The sequence below is a fragment of the Benincasa hispida genome, chromosome 2, assembly GCF_009727055.1.
Source record: "Benincasa hispida cultivar B227 chromosome 2, ASM972705v1, whole genome shotgun sequence".
Classification (NCBI taxonomy): Eukaryota; Viridiplantae; Streptophyta; class Magnoliopsida; order Cucurbitales; family Cucurbitaceae; genus Benincasa; species Benincasa hispida.
Genome location: NC_052350.1, coordinates 55,697,917 through 55,718,392, shown reverse-complemented (window position 1 = coordinate 55,718,392; position 20,476 = coordinate 55,697,917). Strand labels below are relative to the sequence as shown.

At 38.0% G+C, this 20,476-nt stretch overlaps 1 protein-coding gene across 1 annotated transcript in view; it reads left to right on the top strand.

The window, feature by feature from the left end:
- Positions 1–20,428, top strand: part of LOC120070828 (NPC intracellular cholesterol transporter 1-like) — a 63,445-nt gene extending 43,017 nt beyond the window's left edge. Inside the window, exons 21-39 of the mRNA XM_039022713.1 lie at positions 50–193; positions 341–384; positions 598–681; positions 902–970; positions 1,074–1,150; positions 4,134–4,203; positions 4,405–4,554; positions 4,818–4,886; positions 5,423–5,567; positions 5,701–5,765; positions 5,856–5,921; positions 13,458–13,551; positions 14,127–14,163; positions 14,278–14,335; positions 14,517–14,627; positions 19,252–19,319; positions 19,749–19,815; positions 19,914–19,982; positions 20,092–20,428. Of these exons, the coding sequence (XP_038878641.1) occupies positions 50–193; positions 341–384; positions 598–681; positions 902–970; positions 1,074–1,150; positions 4,134–4,203; positions 4,405–4,554; positions 4,818–4,886; positions 5,423–5,567; positions 5,701–5,765; positions 5,856–5,921; positions 13,458–13,551; positions 14,127–14,163; positions 14,278–14,335; positions 14,517–14,627; positions 19,252–19,319; positions 19,749–19,815; positions 19,914–19,982; positions 20,092–20,175 (1,571 nt within the window). The 3' untranslated portion in view covers positions 20,176–20,428. The remainder of the gene's footprint in view (positions 1–49; positions 194–340; positions 385–597; positions 682–901; positions 971–1,073; positions 1,151–4,133; positions 4,204–4,404; positions 4,555–4,817; positions 4,887–5,422; positions 5,568–5,700; positions 5,766–5,855; positions 5,922–13,457; positions 13,552–14,126; positions 14,164–14,277; positions 14,336–14,516; positions 14,628–19,251; positions 19,320–19,748; positions 19,816–19,913; positions 19,983–20,091) is intronic.
- Positions 20,429–20,476: the final 48 nt, after the last annotated feature.

Genomic DNA, 20,476 nt, shown 5'->3' with positions numbered 1-20,476 from the left:
CCCAGCTAACTGCCTTCTTTCTTTCTCTCTCTCTTTCCTTTTTATTTAGCTTTGGCAGTGTTGCTCGACTTCATTCTTCAACTGTCAGCATTTGTAGCTCTTATTGTGTTTGATATTTTGAGAGCTGAGGATCACAGAGTCGACTGTTTTCCATGCATAAAAGTTCCTCCACATTCTGATGAACCTAACCAAGGTTCTCGTGAAAATTTTCTGAAACTGCTTCATTCTACAAGTTCTCAGTTATATTATAATCTATGGTTGCTTGTCTAAGTTAGATCTACTTTGGTTACCACCTGCGAGTCTTTTTTAGTACTGATTAAACAAATGGAATAAATTTTAGGCTTCAATCAGGGGAGACCTGGGCTTCTTTCTCGGTACATGAAGGTACATTTGTGGGGTGTATTTTTTTTTTCTAATTTAATTTTTAGGCAAAAGTACGTTTTTAGGTTGTATCAGAAATCATTTTACGGTAGAATATTCATTTTAAGATTTGAGCAAATAAATATTTGTTATTTATTCTGCCATAGATTTGGAACACTGATGCATTTTCACTTGTGACATTCCCTAACTAAACATTAAATTGTTATTCTGTTGTAGGACGTTCATGCACCCCTTCTTGGACTTTGGGGAGTTAAGATTGTTGTTGTTGTCATCTTTGTTGGCTTAACTTTAGGAAGCATTGTAAGTTTCTCGTTTCCCATTGGCTTTGCTTATGATTGGCCATATAGTGAACGTGACATTGGAATAGTTTTTGTTAATTCATGCGTGCTGATGCAAGAAGAGTTAATGCATGTTTGTGTATTAGTTCATCAATGTAAACTGTTTGTGATTAAATGCTATACCTGGCATGATTTAACTGCTTTTACTCAAGTATTTTGCGTACTTTGTTTAATCATTATAGGCATTATCTACAAAGATTGAGGTTGGATTGGAACAAAAGATTGTCCTCCCACGAGATTCTTACCTTCAGGTTTGAGCTTCATGTTTGGTTTTCAGAATCTTACGAGTAGTTTTCTTTCATTTCTTTCATGGTTGTTCCTTATCATCTTATTTTTCTTCTTTTGTTATATCAGGATTATTTTGATGAGCTTGCGGAATATCTAAGGATTGGGCCACCAGTATATTTTGTTGTGAAGGATTACAATTATAGGTATCTATCTAGGATTTTCCGTGTACCTGTTTCAATTTTATGTATCTGTGTTCTTGTGTGCATAGAAGTGAGAATATACAATTAAAGAAATTTATAGAACAAACGGGGAGAGCGCACAAATAGAGACGTAATAGTTGTCTTCAAACCATCCATAATTCACCACCTAAGAAACTGCGAGAGAGCATTTGGGGGAAGTGGAACAGAAAATAAAAACTGTTATCCAAGTGAAAAATACTCCTACAAAAAATTTGATGTTGCAGATATGTCAAGTATTTTGAAGAATCAATATAGTATTTGAAGAAACATTTCGTTGATAAATGAAAGTGGAAAATCCCAGAAGAAGATTACATTTGGAACGCCAATTACTGACTAAAAAAGATAAGCTGAAATGACTAAAAGGGTGGTTAGTTTTGCACTAAGAAAAAGTAGTAAACAAAACCGATTCCATAAAACGATTGAAAGGGGAAGATGTTCCTTTCGCCCCACAACCTCCAGAAAAAAGCATGCACAAGAGCCAACCAAACTGTCTTTTTAGTACTACCAAAAGGATGACCAACCAATAAGGAAGCCAAAGCATTAGAGATGGAATTAGGGCAAATGAAAGACCACCCAAATGAATATCCCAAAATTTTGCAGCAAACAGACATTGTAAAAACAAATGAACTAATGATTCAACATGTTGATGACACATGAGGCACCAAGAGGGAGAAATACACAAGGAAATTGGTGCTGCAAACAATCAGCAGTATTGATGGCACTCCAGCTAAGCTCCCAAAGAAAAATTTTAATCTTCTTAGGGTAACGGTCTTTCCAAATCATCGAATAAAGATCAAAAAGGTGGAATTCCTAACACCCACCAAATCAATCATAAGAGATTTAACAGTAAAGATCATAGATGAATTTGTAGGTCATATCCAAGAATCGAGGGAGGAGCACAATCTGACAGAAGCCAAGTGATGCGATAAAGTGGCCCATTTCGCAATTTCCAACTCAGTAAGTTTACGCCGAAGATTTAAGTCCCAAGCTCCCGAGGATGGAATCCACACGTTAGCCACAGTAGCCTCCGACTGCTGAGTAAGGTGATAAAGTTGGGGAAACGCTATTGAAAGGACAGCATAGCTAAGCCAAGAGTCATTCCAAAAAGAAGTATTAATGCCATAACTAAGTCGCCGACGGATATGAGCAGCAACCAGACCAATAAATTGGCAAATAAACCTCCAAGGTGCTTTATAAGAAGCACAAGAGATAGGAGTAGGCGAAATATGATCAATAGAATAGTACTTAGCCACAATAAAAGTTCTTCATAATACATCATGCTCAAATAGAAACTGGCAAGTCCATTTTACAAGAAGGGTGGAGTTTCGATGCTTAAAGTTTTCAATATCAAGACCCCGATAATGAAGGGCACTGAGATATCCCCCAATTCACATTATGCATGCCACCATCACCATGAGAACCCTTCCAAAAGAAATCACGAACCGTCTTGTCAAGGCAATTAATGACAGAGGAGGGAGCCCTGAACAAAGATAAGTAATACGTAGGGAGATTAGAAAAGGTAGCCTCAATGAGAGTGTGTTTGCCACCTTTCGAAATATAAGCATATTTCCAACTATGAAGCTTTATCACCTGAACATATGAGCATATTTGCCACCTGAACATGCTTTCACTAAATGTTTGTTCTTTCTTTGACAAGAAACGAACTTTTGCATTAAAATAATGAAAAGATATTTGTTGGAGTTTCTATGTGTACAAATATTATTTGTTAAATATTTTCCTTTATTGTCTTTATTATTTTCCATAATTGTAAGAGGTCTTTCTCCTATATAAGAAGACCTAAGATTGCACATATCTAAAGAGAGAATTTTATTCCCTAAAATTTGACTTGGTATCAAAGCCAAACCCTAAAATTCACCATAATTTGTAAAAGACCCTAAAATTAATTGTAACCTTAGATCTGTCTACGGCCACCGTTGCCTTCTCTGTCCTCTGCCATTGCGTCTGTATTGCAGCTGCCTGCTTGTCGCCAATGCCATCTTGTTTGTTGCCGTGGATCCTCTGTTCGTGAGTTCGTGCGCTGCCGGTTTCGTCTCTTTTGGGTTTGGGTTCTATTGCTTTCCGGAGTTTGATCGTTGCGGGTTTTGGAGGCTTTTTCCAGTGCCTTCCACCACTGTCCATCGCTGGTAGATCTTGCTCGACGTGTGTTACACCTAGAGTTACATCCGTGTTTGTCGCCGTCGTTGTACCACTGCCGGTCACTTCGCCCGTCGTTCCTGTCGCCGCAAACGGGTTTCACCATCACCAACCAGCTTTCTATTTGTGCTTTCTCATGATTGTGGTCAAGGGAGTTGGATTTTTTATGTTTTGGGTCTGGTTCACAATTAAATCCGGTTCGGTTTACTATCCGGTTCGATTTGGTCCAAATCAGAATCTTGCCCAAAATCTAGTATCGGAACAGGTTGCTTTAGGATGGCCTGGGATCAAGTCCTTGTAATGTTATTTCCTCCCCACTTAATATTCATTTTCATTTGCTTGGCTCTTCCTCATATTTCAAGCTCACAAGTGAGGGAGGGTGTTAGATATTATAATTAAATTTACCTTCATCCATCAGCTTAAACTTTTGGATCAATTGGTGATTTAAGAATATTAATGCTTAAAAGAAACAAACTTGAAACGAGCATTTTCATTGAAGTAATGCAAAGATATTAATGCTTAAAAGATACAAACTTTACGGAAGAGTCAGAAAAACTATAAAAAGACAGCAAAAACTAACCATTACAAAGGAAAAATAAATGGCTGTTCTTATAAAACTGATCTTGAAAGTTAAAGACAACTACCGAACAGCCCTTGAAAGCCGTAAAGCAAAATTTATTTCTGATTTCATATTACAGTAAATTTAGTTATATTGCTCTGCTTTCAACAAATTGAGTAGTTTCAATGATTTAAGTTGAATGCTCATCAATCTGATGTTCAATAATTCTATCAGCTCAAAATCTAGACATACAAACCAGCTGTGCTCCATCAGCCAGTGTGATTCAAACTCCCTGTTGAATGAGGTATACTAAATCTGTGGGGTAGTTTACAATTATGAATATTAATTGCATAAAATTATTTTTCCTTTATTTCACCTTTTAATTGGCCGAAAAGCACATTTCAAATGTTGACTTTTGTGTTTCTTATCTTGCTTAATGGTATGACATGCTTCTTTTTCTCTTTTTAAGTATTCATGTATTCACTCTATTACATTCTCCTTTTAGATATCAAGAGCGTCATTGACACCAGAGTTGAGCTACATTGCTAAACCTGCAGCATCATGGCTCGATGATTTTCTTGTATGGTTGTCGCCAGAGGCATTTGGTTGCTGCCGGAAATTTACAAATGGTTCCTATTGTCCACCAGATGACCAGGTGAGAGCTCCATAGTTCTATTTTCTTTCCTTGCCAATGCTTTATTTTACTACTTATGGTTGCACCTCGTCCAACAACTTGAGATTTTCTGCAAGCTCCAACTATATATATTTTCACCTAATACTGCATATAATTCTTCTTAAATGACTATAATTCTTCTGCATGATTCTATATGTCACCCTAACATTGGTTCTCTTTTTAATACAATTGTCCAACTTGACAACACTTCATGATTACTGAAGTATGACAATTTCTTTCTCCAGCCTCCTTGCTGTTTTCCGGATGAAGGTTCCTGTGACTCAAGTGAAGGAGTGTGCAAAGATTGTACAACTGTAAAGTCCTATTTTCTATTACATGGTTTTCAATACTAAGACGGCATTTGGTATTGTGGTATGGTGGGTAAGAAGCTTGAGATTGGATAGATAGCTGTGTTTGGTACCTTGGCTAAAATCTTTGAAGTGTTTAGATCTCTTTTTATGGTCTAAAGTAATCTACTTATTTTCTTTATAGAAAATAATTACTAAAAAATTTAGTTAAATTTATTGGTAATATATAGTTTAATAAGTTAATTCATACTAAATTTAAAATAACTATTTTAATTTAACTACAAGTAACTAAATTAAATAAAGTAACTGGTTTTTATGATATTTTTGGTGGATTTGGAATTGTGGATGCTGTTGAGTGATGCCAAATAATGTGGGTTTCTGAAACCCCATTACCAAATACCAATTACCAAATGCCCCTAAGATGGCTTGCCTATCGTTAAGTTGGATCAATGTTATTAGATAGCCCGTGCATTAATTGAGTGACATGAGGGTAGTTTGATGCCTAAAGAAACGGACATGGGCTAATCTCTGTTTGTTTTCAGTGCTTTCACCACTCAGATTTGATTGGTGACCGTCCAACTACAGTGCAATTCCAGGAGAAGCTTCCGTGGTTCCTCAATTCTCTACCATCTGCTGACTGTGCAAAGGGTGGTCATGGAGCTTATACCAATAGTGTGAATTTGAAGGGTATTGACTTAACATTTCCATTGTTTCTATAACTTCTTTTTTTCCTTTCATAGTCTTTTTGTGAGAAGTTTATTCTCGGCTACTGAATGCATTAAATCCCGGTAAACTCTGTTTATTTTTGTTCTTATCTCAGGTTATGAAAGTGGTATCATAAAAGCTTCTGAGTTTCGGAGCTATCACACACCACTTAACAAGCAAGTATGCCAGTAGAATAGTTTTATTCATGATTTTGAACTCAGTGTTTGCATTTTCTTAGTTATGATCTTCGTAAACCCTTGTTCTTTGCAGGGTGACTATGTAAATGCATTGCGAGCTGCAAAGGAGTTTAGCGCAAAGATTTCTGATTCTTTGAAGGTTTGAAGTGTTTTGGCACCAACCGATTTTCTGAATGCTTAGAGCTCACGGCTTCTGAATAAAATATGCAATAGTTTGAGTCTATACCAACCTACAAGAAATACTAGATGTTTAAAACTATACACTTTTTTTTTTTAACTTTTGTATAAGTTAAAGGTTTCTGTCAAAGAAAGCTGCATGTTATTGAAAGCGATAATACAGAAATACGGGATAATCAGAAGATGAAGAATATAAGAAGCTTGGATGCAAATTTATCGATTGGAAATGGGAAAAAAAAAAATCGAAGCGGTTAGGAGAAGTTTGAAGAGAAAATCAAGTTTATTTATATCAAAGTATAGTGCAAAATTAAATTTAGGCATTTTACCAGCACTATATTACTGCATATACATACATACACACACATATATATAACTGATGAAAAAAACAGAGTAGAGAAAGAAAAATAGCACACCAATATTTTACGTGGAAAATCCTAATCAGGGAGAAAAACCAAGGGATAAAGGGATTCTTATTAGAAAACTGATACACAGAAATACAACAGACCACCAGCTTAAATAGTGAAAAGGGAAACCCAAATGAAAAAGACAAAAATGCCCCTAGAGTACAAAACCCTAATTTCAACACTTCCCCTCAAGTTGGGACGTAGATGTCAATAAGACCCAACTTGCTCACACATGCGTCAAACAACTGTCTGGGTAGTTCCTTTGTTAGGACATCTGCAATCTGTTGATTGGAAGGAATATAAGGAACACAAATGTTGCTACTATCAAGTCTTTCCTTGATAAAATGTCGATCAATCTCCACATGCTTTGTTCTGTCATGTTGAACAGGGTTATTTGCTATGCTTATAGCTGCTTTATTATCACAGTAGAGTTTCATTGGACCGGTATGCTCTTGATCAAGGTCTTTCAAAACTTTTTCAAGCCAAATCTCTTCACAGATTCCCAGACTCATGACCCTGTATTCTGCCTCGGCACTACTTCTTGCAACAACACCTTGCTTTTTGCTTCTCCATGTAACAAGGTGCCCCACACAAAGGTACAATACCCTGATGTTGATTTTCTGTCTACTACAGATCTTACCCAATCAGCATCGGTGTAAGCTTCGATGCATCGTCTTTCAGTTTTCCTGAACATCAAGCCCTTCCTTGGAGAGGTTTTTAGATATCTCAAAATGCGCTCCACTGCCCTCATATGTTCTTCGTATGGAGACTGCATGAACTGACTTACCATACTTAAGAGATGTCGGGTCTAGTATGAGAGAGATATATTAATTTCCCAACAAGTCACTGATATCTTTCTTTGCTCACTGGAACACCTTTTGCTCATATTGCTTAACTTTGCATTTGCTTCTATAGGGGTATCAAATGGTTTACAACCCGTCATACCTGTTTGCTTAAGCAAGTCCAGAGTATACTTTCGTTGGGAAATTGGAATTTCTTCTTTCGATCGCGCTACTTCCATTCCAAGGAAGTATCTTAGTTTTCCAAGGTCCTTGATTTCGAATTCCTTAGCCATCTTTGCCTTTAATCGGTCAATCTCTGAAGTATCATCGCTTGAAATAACAATGTCATCCACATAAACAATCAAAACTGCAAATTTCCCAGATACTGACCTTTTAGTAAACAGAGTATGATCAGAATGACCCTGTTTATATCCTTGCGACTTTACAAACATAGTAAACCTACCAAACCAAGCCCTTGGTGACTGTTTTAGCCCATATAAGGACTTTCTTAATCTATAAACTCGGTGATTAAATTGTTTCTCGAATCCTGGGGGAGGACTCATATAGACGTCTTCCTCCAACTCTCCATTAAGAAAGGCATTCTTCACATCAAGTTGGTGAAGGGGCCAATCCTTATTAACTGCAACAGAAAGGAGGACCCGAACTGTATTTAGCTTTGTAACCGGCGAAAAAGTCTCGGAATAATCAACCTCGAAAGTTTGAGTAAAACCCCTGGCAACTAATCTGGCTTTGTATCTGTTAACGTTCCATCGGGCCTATACTTTATTGTGAACACCCATTTACATCCGACTGCTTTATGACCACTTGGAAGATTGACTTGATCCCATGTTGATTTTTCTCGAGAGCTCTCATTTCTTCCATAACTGCGGCCTTCCATTCAGGACTTTCTAAAGCTGTGTGTATACTGTTTGGTATCACCATTGTGTCTAGGTTTGTAGTGAGGGCCTTGAACTCAAGAGACAAATTACTATAGGATAAGTAACTCTGCAACGGATATTTAGACATGATCTAGTACCTTTCTTTAGGGCAATCGGAAGATCAAGGGATTCATCTCTGTCTTTACTTTCTTCTGACATATTGTACTCACCCTTCGGTTTTGTTATTTTCCCATTCTCAACATTTTTTCTAGCGGGAATAAGAGACGCTTTTTTTCCAAGTTCTACCATGTTCTCAAGAGTCACACAATCATCTGTCTCTGCACCATCATCGACCTCAATCACATCTTTGCTATCATCTTCCCTGCTTTTGCTCTCAACGTTTTCAACACAAGCATCAGTTTTATCACATTTATTATCATGATCAAGGATAGAACTACTAGTACCTGGAATTGATCTCTGTTCAAACTCATGGACTGGAGCCGGAGAGATAACAGGCGGCGCTATTTCCTTCCTGAGATTCTTCCTATAGTACAATCCAAGGGACTTGTTTGGTCGGGAGGATAGGTGCATTGGTACTGATACTGACATCAAGGATGGGTTCAGGTTCAGGTAAGGTAGAAAAACTGGGACCCCAATTAGTTTCTTCACTAGTATGCTCCCTTGAAGAGAACTATTGGAAAAGAATGGATGATCTTCAAAGAATGTCACATCCAGAGACAAAGTATTTTCGGGGAGAGAGATGATAACACTTGTACCCACGCTGATGTAGAGGGTACCCTACAAAGACACACTTTTGTGCCCGAGGGGTAAACTTGGTATGGTTAGGGCCGTGTGTATGGACGAACACCACACAGCCAAAGACACGAAGGGGTACATCAGAAAGAAGTCTAGTATTTGGGTAAGACTCTTTGAAGAAGTCTAAGAGGGTTTGGAATTTTAGGATCTGGGATGGCATGCGATTTATTAGATGGGCTGTTGTCAAGATAGCATCACCCCATAAATAAGAAGGAAGGGAAGTTGACAACATAAGAGATCGGGCAACTTCAACTAGGTGACGGTTTTTTCGTTCGGCCAATCCATTTTGTTGAGGGGTGTACGCATAGGAACTCTGATGGACAACCCCTTTTGAGACTAGGAATTCTCGTAAGGCGTTATTAAGGTACTCTCGACCATTATCACTCCGAAGAATAGCGATTTTGGCGTTGAACTGGGTTTCTATAGAATTGTAAAACTGTTGGAAAACCGAAGTAACTTCTGATTTGTCTGTCAGGAGGAAGACCTAGGTTAGTCTAGTATGATTATCAATAAAGGTTATAAACCAACGCTTTCCAGTTGTGGTAGTAACAGGTGACGGACCCCAAACATAGTATGCAATAGGGTGAATGGTTTAGATGACTTATAAGGATGAGAAGAGAAAGAAACACGAGGCTGTTTGGCTTGGACACACACATCGCATTTCAACTTAGAAATATTAATATTGTGAAAAAGATGAGGAAACAAATAATTCATATACTGGAAATTAGGATGGCCAAGGCGATAATGCCATAACATATAATTGGTTTCAGAAACAGAAAAATGGGAAGAAAAAAAACTAGTCCTATCACATATTCTTAAGGAGGCTTCTTCAGTAAGGAAATAGAGTCCCTTGTCATGCCGGGCAGTGCCAATCATCATCCCCGAGTTCAGATCGTGAAAAACATCAGGTGAGAAGATGACACGACACTTCAAATCCGTTGTAAGTTTACTAATAAATAACAGATTATAAAATACTTTTGGCACATGTAACACATCTTGGAGGATTAAGCCTGCAAAGGGCGACACTCGTCCTTTTCCAGCGACAGGGGCAAAGGACCCATCGACAATTTTGATCCTTTTATTTCCAGCACCGGGTTGATAAGACAAAAATTGATTAGAGGAACCAGTTAAGTGGTCTGTGGCTCCTGAATCTAATATCCATGGTTTATTACCAACTATACTCACAAGTCCAAAGGAGTGAAAAGTACCTGATTGAGCGATGACACTTACTCCAACTGTAGTAGTAGTGTTTTGAGTGGTGTCCTGATTCTGAGGCTGAGTATCTCCAGTAACAGATTCACCAATAAGAGCCTGACTTGGCTGTCGTTTCTTACCATTTGGCGGTTGGCCGTGAAGCTTCCAGCATTGATCTTTCGTGTGCCAGGGTTTCTTGCAATGTTCACACACTGGGGGCGGCTTACTGCTCTGTTTATCTTGTACAGGGCCAGATGTTTTGAAAGCAACGGAATCTGTTGGCATTACAGGTGTACTGTTCATGGCCTTCGACCTATCTTCCTCCAGGCGAACTTCAGAACAGACTTCCATTAGGGATGGTATAGGTCTGGTCCCCAATATACGACTTCGCACTGCATCAAATTTAGAGTTGAGTCCTGCTAGAAAGTCATACACACAATCTGTTTCTTTAGACTGATAATGTAACACTCCTCCACAAGGACAGTTCCAAATCATTTCACGGCACAAATCCATCTCTTGCCTTAGAGAGACAGCTTGTTAAAGTAAGCAGTAACGTCCGTTGTTCCCTGTTTGCATTCATGGATGTGCTTACGTAGGGTATATAAACGAGAGACATTCTGTCTCCTAGAGTAGAGTTTTTGGGCTGCTTCCCAAATATCACGGGCTGTAGCTGCATACAATAATGGTTTTCCAACCTGAGATTCCATACTTCCAATCAAAATCGATCTCAACAAAAATCCTCTCCTTTCCACATTCGCTCTTGGGGATCATCGATCCTTGGTTTTGGTATTTCACCTGTCAGGTATCCAAATTTGTGACGGCCCTCAAGGGCCATTTTAATAGATTGGGATCAAGAAAAGTAATTATCACCATTCAACTTTTCTCCTATAATAAAGCTAGAAGAATTGCCTATAGCTCCAGAACATAAATTTGAGGGGGTAAGTAGGGAACGAAGTTACCGAGTTTTCAGGATATGAGTTTAGATCTGGTTCGATCTTGGATGTCGATCCCAGGGCTTTCCCAATAGCAACTAGCTGTTGTTGAAACATCTCGTTCTGTCGTTTAATCTGCAATTGCAACTGGGTAACTTGATCTTGGATTATACTTCCTTGGTCCTGGTGCTATGATGAAGAATCTCCCCCTCCAAACTCACCCGTAAGAAAGGCGAAGGGTTTTGTTTTTTGGCAACAAGCAAACGACTTTCTATCATAGTTGCAAGGGTTCCAAACCTTAACTACAACATGTTGTACCAAAGGCTTCTTTCGGTTGGTTGAATAAGGGGGCCATTCAATCTAAGACAGCACTTCACTAATGTGAATAGGTTATACAGAAGGGTGGGTTGGTTATATACTCTTATGCGTTCCTTCTTTGAACCTTTTGGTTGGCGAAAACTGCCCCATTCGATTGCTCATATTCGGTTGTAAAACACCCACACTTCTTCCATCTGTCTTTTGGTGTGACAGTGGCTGAGATGAGACGCCAATCTGAGAGGAGAAGGCCGACTGCAACGGCAACAGGTGGGGACTACTGGGCACAGTCGATCTTGACTGTCCGGCGCCGATCTTGCATGGAGGAGCACTGCGCATCGCAGATCTGGATTGGTCGGCGTCGTTCAGCTGTGTCTGAGATCGACCGGACAGATCGCGGCGTCGTTCGGCTGGTCGCCGGTCGCGTTCGTTCGTTCGTCTTCATCTGAGCGCGACCAAACCAGATGGGTTGTTGCTGGGTCGCTGGTCGCCGGTCGCTGGGTCTGGCAGCTGGTCGTTCCGTCTTCGAAGGAGTCGGCCGGCGGGTGGTAGAGCGGCGGCGGCTGATCTTCACGAAAGTGGGGAAGAAGAGATTGGAAGTATCCATCAATGGCTTTTTGGATAATACTGGTTATATCTAGTTTATTGGTTTGGGATTCTCCTGTTGGATTTTCCTCAATGGTGGCCAGGGTTTTGTCTCCATGCTCTGATACCATGATGAAAAATAAAGTAGAGAAAGAAAAATAGCACACCAATAGTTTACGTGGAAAACCCTAATCAGGGAGAAAAACCACGGGATAAAGGGATTCTTATTAGAACACTGATACACAGAAATACAACAGACCACCAGCTTAAATAGTGAAAAGGGAAACCCTAGGGTACAATGAAAAAGACAAAAATGCCCCTAGAGTACAAAACCCTAATTTCAACAATAACAATATGATTTACCGAGGACAAAAGATGAAGAACAGCTTAGGTTAGGGGGAAAGAAAACCAGTACAATATACCTTCCAATCAAGATTGTTAAAGAAAACACAGTTATTACCTTTTTATTTATTTATTTATTTATTATTTTTTTTTATGATGGGTAATCAATCATGAAAACATAAACTGTACACTAACAGAAGTATCTAACGACTTTCTATCTTCTTCAAAAGAATTATTTATCTCTCAGTTCGTGGTGAACTATTTCCAATTGTTATATGCAGTTAACATTGATCATATCGCCAAGGAGAGAACTTCTCAATGAAAATATAAATTTACATGACTGGCCTTTTAGATGGTTAGTGCGATGTAGACCTATAAAGCACAGACACTCCGTTTTAGGCAGTGTCCATGTCGAACACGTGTCCTATTTTTATTTATTTATTTTTATTCAGACGTGGGACATTTTTAGGAAACTTCGTAGACACACCTAGAAAATATTTTAAAGAGAAAATGGTCCAACCTTTTATGTTGAACCCAAATTTAAAGCCTATAATTGATTATATGTTGAACTAAGATAGGGAAAAAAAACCAAAAAACAAAAGAAAAGGAAAACTATTTTTTTAACCAAGAATTAAAAATAAATAAATAAATAAATAACTGAAGTTAGAAACCTAAACATTTCATCTCCTATAATTGTTAATTAACTTGACATTTTATACTTTTTTTCGTGGAGTTCATTTAGTATTTTATGTTAAATTTATATATATCCTAAAAAATATAATAAAAAAGAGTGTATCCCCACCATGTCTGTGTTCTGGCTTTTCTTGTTTTTGTTTTGTTTTTTTTTTTTAAATTTTAAATTGGTGTGTTGTCATGTCATGTCCGGGTCCATTTTCGTGTATGTGTTCTTGCATCTTAGATGTAGACTAAATGAATATTGTGCCTTTAGTTTAGCCTCTCTTATGGAAGTGGTAAGCTGTTCTTATTGAAGGATTCTCTTGGACCCTTTATTAGGAAGCTCCATAATTTATTTATTTTTTAGATTGACATATTTTTGTAGTGGCCAGCATCAATAACTTTTAAAACTTACCTCGTCTGATAGTTTACCCTCAAGGAATTCATCGGGTCAAGGCACCTGCAGTCAAAATGGTTATAATTTGTTAGGTTCTACTTTATTTCGTTGGATAGCGATAGACTTGCATTTTTATGATTTTGGTCCCTATATTTTACTGACAGTTGCTCTATTGCAGATGGATATCTTCCCATACTCTGTCTTCTATATTTTCTTTGAGCAATACCTTGATATATGGGAGACAGCTTTGATGAACATTGCCATAGCACTTGGTTAGTACTTCGGGGAACATAGAAACCAAAACATAGTTTTTTGTTTTGTTTTTTTTTTGAAAAGCCTGCTAGAAGAATATGTTAACCACTGTGTTTGATAACTTTGATTACGTTTCAAGGGCATAGCACTTAGTTTAATATTTTCTACATCTTTCTTAAACAGCCTGCTAGAAGAATATGTTAACCACTGTGTTTGATAACTTTGATTACGTTTCAAGGGCATAGCACTTAGTTTAATATTTTCTACATCTTTCTTAAACAGCCTGCTAGAAGAATATGTTAACCACTGTGTTTGATAACTTTGATTACGTTTCAAGGGCATAGCACTTAGTTTAATATTTTCTACATCTTTCTTAAACAGCCTGCTAGAAGAATATGTTAACCACTGTGTTTGATAACTTTGATTACGTTTCAAGGGCATAGCACTTAGTTTAATATTTTCTACATCTTTCTTAAACTAACTATTGTTGTTATATCATTGATAATATAGTTCCCGTGTTATTGTATTGGTTTTATTAATGTCTTAACAAGATTTCTAAGAATCTCTCTGAGGATTTTCTGTGATGCAATTCCAGGTGCCATATTTATTGTCTCTCTAGTCATCACATCTAGGTATGAATATAATTTTTTGTTTTGACTGACATTTAAGTACAACGTTCTTTTTGTAGAGTGAAAATGCCGCTTCTTTATTTGATCATACTTTGATGTATTGGTTTTGAAATGCAGTTTGTGGAGTTCGGCAATTATTATACTTGTTTTGGCTATGATTATTATAGATCTCATGGTATCTCTCTTGCTACAGTGACTACTTTACTAATATTTCCTTTTTGAGGAGTCCATTACATTTTTATTTATTCTTTTATTTAATTTGTGACTATCTGTTCCTGTTTATATATGTTTTGACTTCGCGAAGTTTAAGTTCTTTTCAGAAGTGTTGATTTCTCTTTTTACGTCTTTTTTGGCAGGGAGTAATGGCAATTCTGAAAATTCAACTAAATGCAGTCTCTGTCGTTAACATATTAATGTCAATAGGAATTGCTGTTGAGTTTTGCGTACATTTAGTTCATGCATTTTTGGTTAGTACCAACCCTACTCACTTCATCAGGCTCTTTAAATTCATGGTTTCATTTACTAATTCGACTTACTGGAAGACTTGATGCAAAATTTTTGGGGCTCAAGTAATCATGAGCACATGGTGTGGTTTTTGTTGGTCATGGTGGTACCAGCACATGTCATTTTTATAATCAGACCATTGATTAGTGTAAAACTCTTAGGTTTGAGAAAGAATCAGAATCCTTTATTCATTCACCAAAGATATGAATCATACAAGAGTACAAAACATAGAAAAGGAAAATATCACAAAATATTTACAAGAATGGAAAACCCTAATTATAGAATTATAACACTCCCCCTCAAGTTGGAGCATATATGTTAGTCATGCCCAACTTGTTACATAGATAATCTATACGTCTTCCATCCAATGCTTTCGTGAAGATATCTCCTAATTGTTCTCCATTCTTCACATATCCTGTAGATACCAACCCTTGTTGAATTTTCTCACGTACAAAATAGCAATCAACTTCAATATGTTAGTCGTTTCATGAAAAACTGGATTAGAAGCAATATGAAGTGCTGCTTGATTATCACACAACTTTGTCGGTGTGGTGATTTCAAATCCCAACTCAACAAGAAGTTCATATATCTAAATCAATTCACACACAGATTGTGTCATTGCTCTATATTCTGATTCTGCACTTGAACGTGACACCACATTTTGCTTCTTACTCTTCCAAGAAATCAAATTACCACCAACAAAAACACAATACCCTGAGGTTGATCTTCTGTCTTCTTTAGATCCTGCCCAATTGGCGTCTGAGAAACATTCAATATTAATATGACCATAATCCTTATATAATAAACCACGCCCGGGAGCAGCCTTCAAATAACAAAGAATCTGTTGCAATGCAGCCTAATGATCAACTGTAGGGCATGACATGTACTAACTCACAATACTTACTGAATAGGCTATATCGGGTCGAGTCACTGTAAGGTAATTAAGTTTTCCCACTAACCTCCTATATCTTTCAGGATCTTTTAGCAATTCTCCATCTTTTGTGAGCTGTAGGTTGGGCATCATTAGGGTACTACATGACTTAGCCCATAGTTTTCCTGTTTCAGTCAACAAGTCAAGTACATATTTTCTCTGTGATAATAGAATTCCTTTCTTGCTTCTTATTACCTCAATTCCTAAGAAGTATTTCAACATGCCCAAATCTTTTGTATGGAATTGACTATGAAGAAAGGTCTTTAGAGATTGGATACCTAAAGCATCATCACCAGTAATCATAATATTATCCACATATACGACTAACAAGATGACACCACCCTTAGACCTCTTAAAAAAGACTGAATGATCTAGCCTACTCTTCCGCATTCCAAAGCTTTCAATCACCTGACTAAATTTACCAAACCAAGCTCATGGGCTCTGCTTTAATCCATATAAGGATTTACGAAGGCGACACACCGTTCCATTATCCCCCTGAGCAACAAACCCTGGTGGTTGCTCCATATACACCTCTTCTTGAAGATCACCATGAGGAAATGCATTTTTAATATCAAGTTGATGTAAAGGCCAATGATTGATTGAAGCTAATGAAATAAACAACCTCACAGATGTCATTTTGGCTACAGGAGAAAAAGTATCAGCATAGTCAACGCCATAAGTTTGTGCGTAGCCTTTTGCTACGGGACGCACTTTTAACCGAGCAACAGAACCATCAGGATTGACTTTAACTGGAAACACCCATTTGCAACCGATAGCCTTCTTTCCTGCAGGGAGAGAAACTAAATCCCAAGTACAATTATCATCTAAGGCAGTCATCTCCTCCACCATTGCGGCACACCAACCAGGATGAGACAAAGCCTCATGAACAATTTTCGGGATGGATACAGACTCTAAGGATGCAATGAATGAACATGTGGAAGGTGACAAATGGTTATATGAAACAAAAGAGGAAATAGGATGAGCACAATTACGTTTACCTTTACGAAGAGCAATAGAAAAATCATCACCTGTTTCTGGATCCAATGAAGAAGAAGACTCTGGTACAAGACATGGAACTGGAGGAGGTTGTCGTCGAGTATAGACCTTAACGATGGGAGGAAGAGTAGAGATAGCCACAGGAAGAGATGAATCAGGAAGAGGATCGGAAGGAGAAATAATTGTGTAGACAAGGAAATCATCCTCTAATTCCTTATGCTCCTCCTGACTCTTATTCGAAGAGAAAGACGGTGATGAGAAAAATGGTGTATGTTCAAAAAACGTGATATCAGGAGAGACTAAATATTTATTAAGACTAGGACAATAACATCGATACCCCTTTTGGACACGGGAATAATCAAGGAAAATACATTTTAAGGACTTTAGATCCAACTTAGTATGCTGAGGCCGAACATCCCGAACAAAGCAGGTACAACCAAATATTCTGGGTTGAATGGGAAACAAATGTTGCTTGGGGCATAAAGTACAAAAAGGTATCTCACCCTTAAGAATGGAAGAGGGCATGCGACTTTATTAAGAAACAAGGTGGAAACAGCATCAGCCCAAAAGGATTTTGGAACATGCATTTGAAACATCAAAGCTCTGGCTGTCTCAAGGAGATGACGATTCTTTCGTTCTACAACCCCATTTTGAGATGGAGTATCAACACAAGAAGATTGATGAAGAATGCCATGGCATCTAAATAAGACTTGAGTGTATGAGAGAAATATTCCTTAGCATTATCACTCCGTAGGATTTTAAGAATACCACTAAACTGAGTTTGAATTTCGACATGGAAGTTATGAAAATGAGAAAGTAACTCAGAATGACGTTTCATTAAATATAACCACGTAACACGAGAATAGTCATCGACAAATGTAACAAAATACCTAAACCCTCATTTGGACTCAACAGGATAGGGACCCCAAACATCTGAATGGACTAATTTAAAAAGAGCACTAGCTCGTTTATTGACTCGAGGATACGAACTCAAACGATGAAATTTAGTAAACTGACATGACTCACAATCGAAAGAAGACAAATGTTGAAGTTGTGGACGAAGACTTCTTCAACACAGAGATAAGACGATGACCCAAACGACAATGCTCTTTAAAGGAAGACGACACGCTAGAGCATGTGATGGCCGTAGGTGTTTGTGGTTCAAAGATGTAAAGACCTCCAACTTCCCGCCCTTTACCAATAGTCTGTTTCGTCATAAGATCCTGAAATAAGCAATAACCAGGAAGAAAGGAGACACAACAATGAAGATCACGAGTGAGTTTACTGACTGAAATCAAATTAAATGAGAAATTTGGTAAATTTAAAACTGATGACAAAGAAATTGATTTAGTGAGATGGACGGTTCCTGATCCTAAAACAGGAGTGGAGGTTCCGTCAGCTATAGTGACATTAGGTGAAGAGGTAGATGTACAAAGGGTAGAGAATAAACTGGGGTTACTTGATATATGGTCTATAGCGCCAGAGTCAATGACCCATTTTGACGTGGAGGAAAGAATGCATTTAGAAATGTTACCTGTCTCTGCGATGGTCGTAATGGGAGTAGAAGATGATGCCCTCAATGACTCTTGATATTGCTGAAAGTTAGCAAACTCCCCTGCAGAAATCGTAATTGACTTGTCAAGAATATCAAGAGTAAAGGCGACATGTGCAGAGGGTGATGGCATCCTCTGACCCTTATTCAGCAATCTTCTGCATTCACGTTTCGTATGGCCAGGTTTATGACAATAATAGCAAACAACACCTCCTGGATTTGATCTTCATGAATAGTAGTTGGACCCATTCAACTTGTGTTCAGTTACTTTTGACACCATAGGAACAATCTCAGACATTATTGGTTTCTTATCAGCCATTACCTTAAAAACTAGACACCGGACAACAAAGAATCAAACCCTAATTTACCGAAGAGATGTCTACACAAGCAATGAGTATATCTATATATCCCAAACAAACATACCACCAAGAAGAGCCAACAACACTGAGGAAACCCACTGAAGACGAATGAAAAACGACAGCGCACGCGCCTACATACGCCTACACGCGCCGGCGCGTGGATGGATAGCAGGCTGGAACAAGTGGCGCGTGAGCCTCACGTGCTGGTCAGATGGCAACCGGACTTTGGGGGTTTTGTAGATTGGCGGCTGGGCTTCTCGTTGGAATGGGCGGTGTTGAAAAAACAGCCTTTTTTTTTTCCGGCGGACGGCGGCGGCGGCGACTAACGACGGCGAACGAACCAAAGACGGCGACTGTGAGTAAACTCACCTCTCCACAAAACCCTAAACGTATCACAAATGGGTATTAAATTCTCAAACTCTAAGGTTCACAAAAATCCTAAGTTTATTTAGAGAGCTATGATACCATGTAAAACTCTTAGGTTTGAGAAAGAATCAGAATGATTTATTCATTCACCAAAGATAAGAATATATACAAGAGTACAAAGCATAGAAAAGGAAAATATCACAAAATATTTACAAGAATGGAAAAATTAGAATTATAACAATTAGCATGCTATTTTATGGGAAATGCTATGGAGTCGAATAGCTAGCTTTTACTGGATGATGCACCTTGTGTCTTACCCTTTATTACTATTATTATTATTGATTTTATGATTTAAACATATTTGGCCAAATGCCCTCTTGTAGGTTAGCTGTGGTGACAGAAGCCAGCGAGCACAGCAGGCTTTGAGTACAATGGGAGCCTCTGTATTCAGGTAGACATTGTGTTTTTTTTTCTTATTTTGTTGTTAGTTGTTACGACATATTCAGTGCTTGGCATAAGCATCTGGGGATCATATTCAATAAAATATGGATGACGTCCATTGTCGGAAGATTTGATGTAAGAAGAAACGATTTCCCCATGATGCTTTCTACGTTGTGGAAGTGTTACACTTGACTCGGTTTTTCCTTGTGCACGGTTACTCAACATTTTCTAAAAGAGGTGTATTTCTACTTCTCGCGACACTAGTTACTTAAAAAAGTGATTCTTTCCATTTTAATTTTAAGAAGTTAAGAGGATATTTCGTATAATCATTATGACCTATGACTTCTTTTTGAAAGTTTGTCGAGTTTCTATCTTGCTCTATTCCCCAGTATCCATATCATGGCATTTTGCAGAAATTAATATTTGCACTTGTTTGCAGTGGGATAACTCTCACTAAGCTGGTTGGGGTCATCGTTCTTTGCTTCGCGAAGTCGGAGATATTTGTGGTATCTGATTTCTAGTCCTTATTCCATTTTGCAAATCCATGCTGCTCTCTTTTGAGAACCTTAAAAAAAAAAAACAAATAACTATGTGGAATCTGCAGGTTTATTACTTCCAAATGTACCTTGCATTGGTGATCATCGGTTTCCTCCATGGCCTCGTGTTTCTACCTGTAAGTTCAAAAATTGGCCATTCTTATAATAAGTTAGTAACCGACATCGCTCCATCTTCTATGGAGGACTGATTGAGCCATTCATTACACATTTGTTCGTTCTTTGCAGGTAATATTGAGTATGATTGGACCACCATCAAGATATTTGGTTAAAGATGATGATCCTATGGAAACTGAGCTTCTTGTTTCATAAGACATATGGTGAAATATGAAATATGTCCTGTCCATCTCTCTTGGACAGTCTTTTACACCTTGTTATTTACACACACACAAGTACAGTTAGGCATATCATCTCTGATCCTTCTAACGAAATTCAGAAGTTAGTCTTTCTATAATATAGCTGAAGTTGACAGATGCGCAGGATAATGTATATATTTACATTAATGAACTAATATGTGTTTCACATTTCTTACAAGAATGTGATCAGAGTTCTTCATGTTCCATCATGTTTTTTCTGTTTTTGATAATTTTATGGATTTGGTTCTATCGACAGC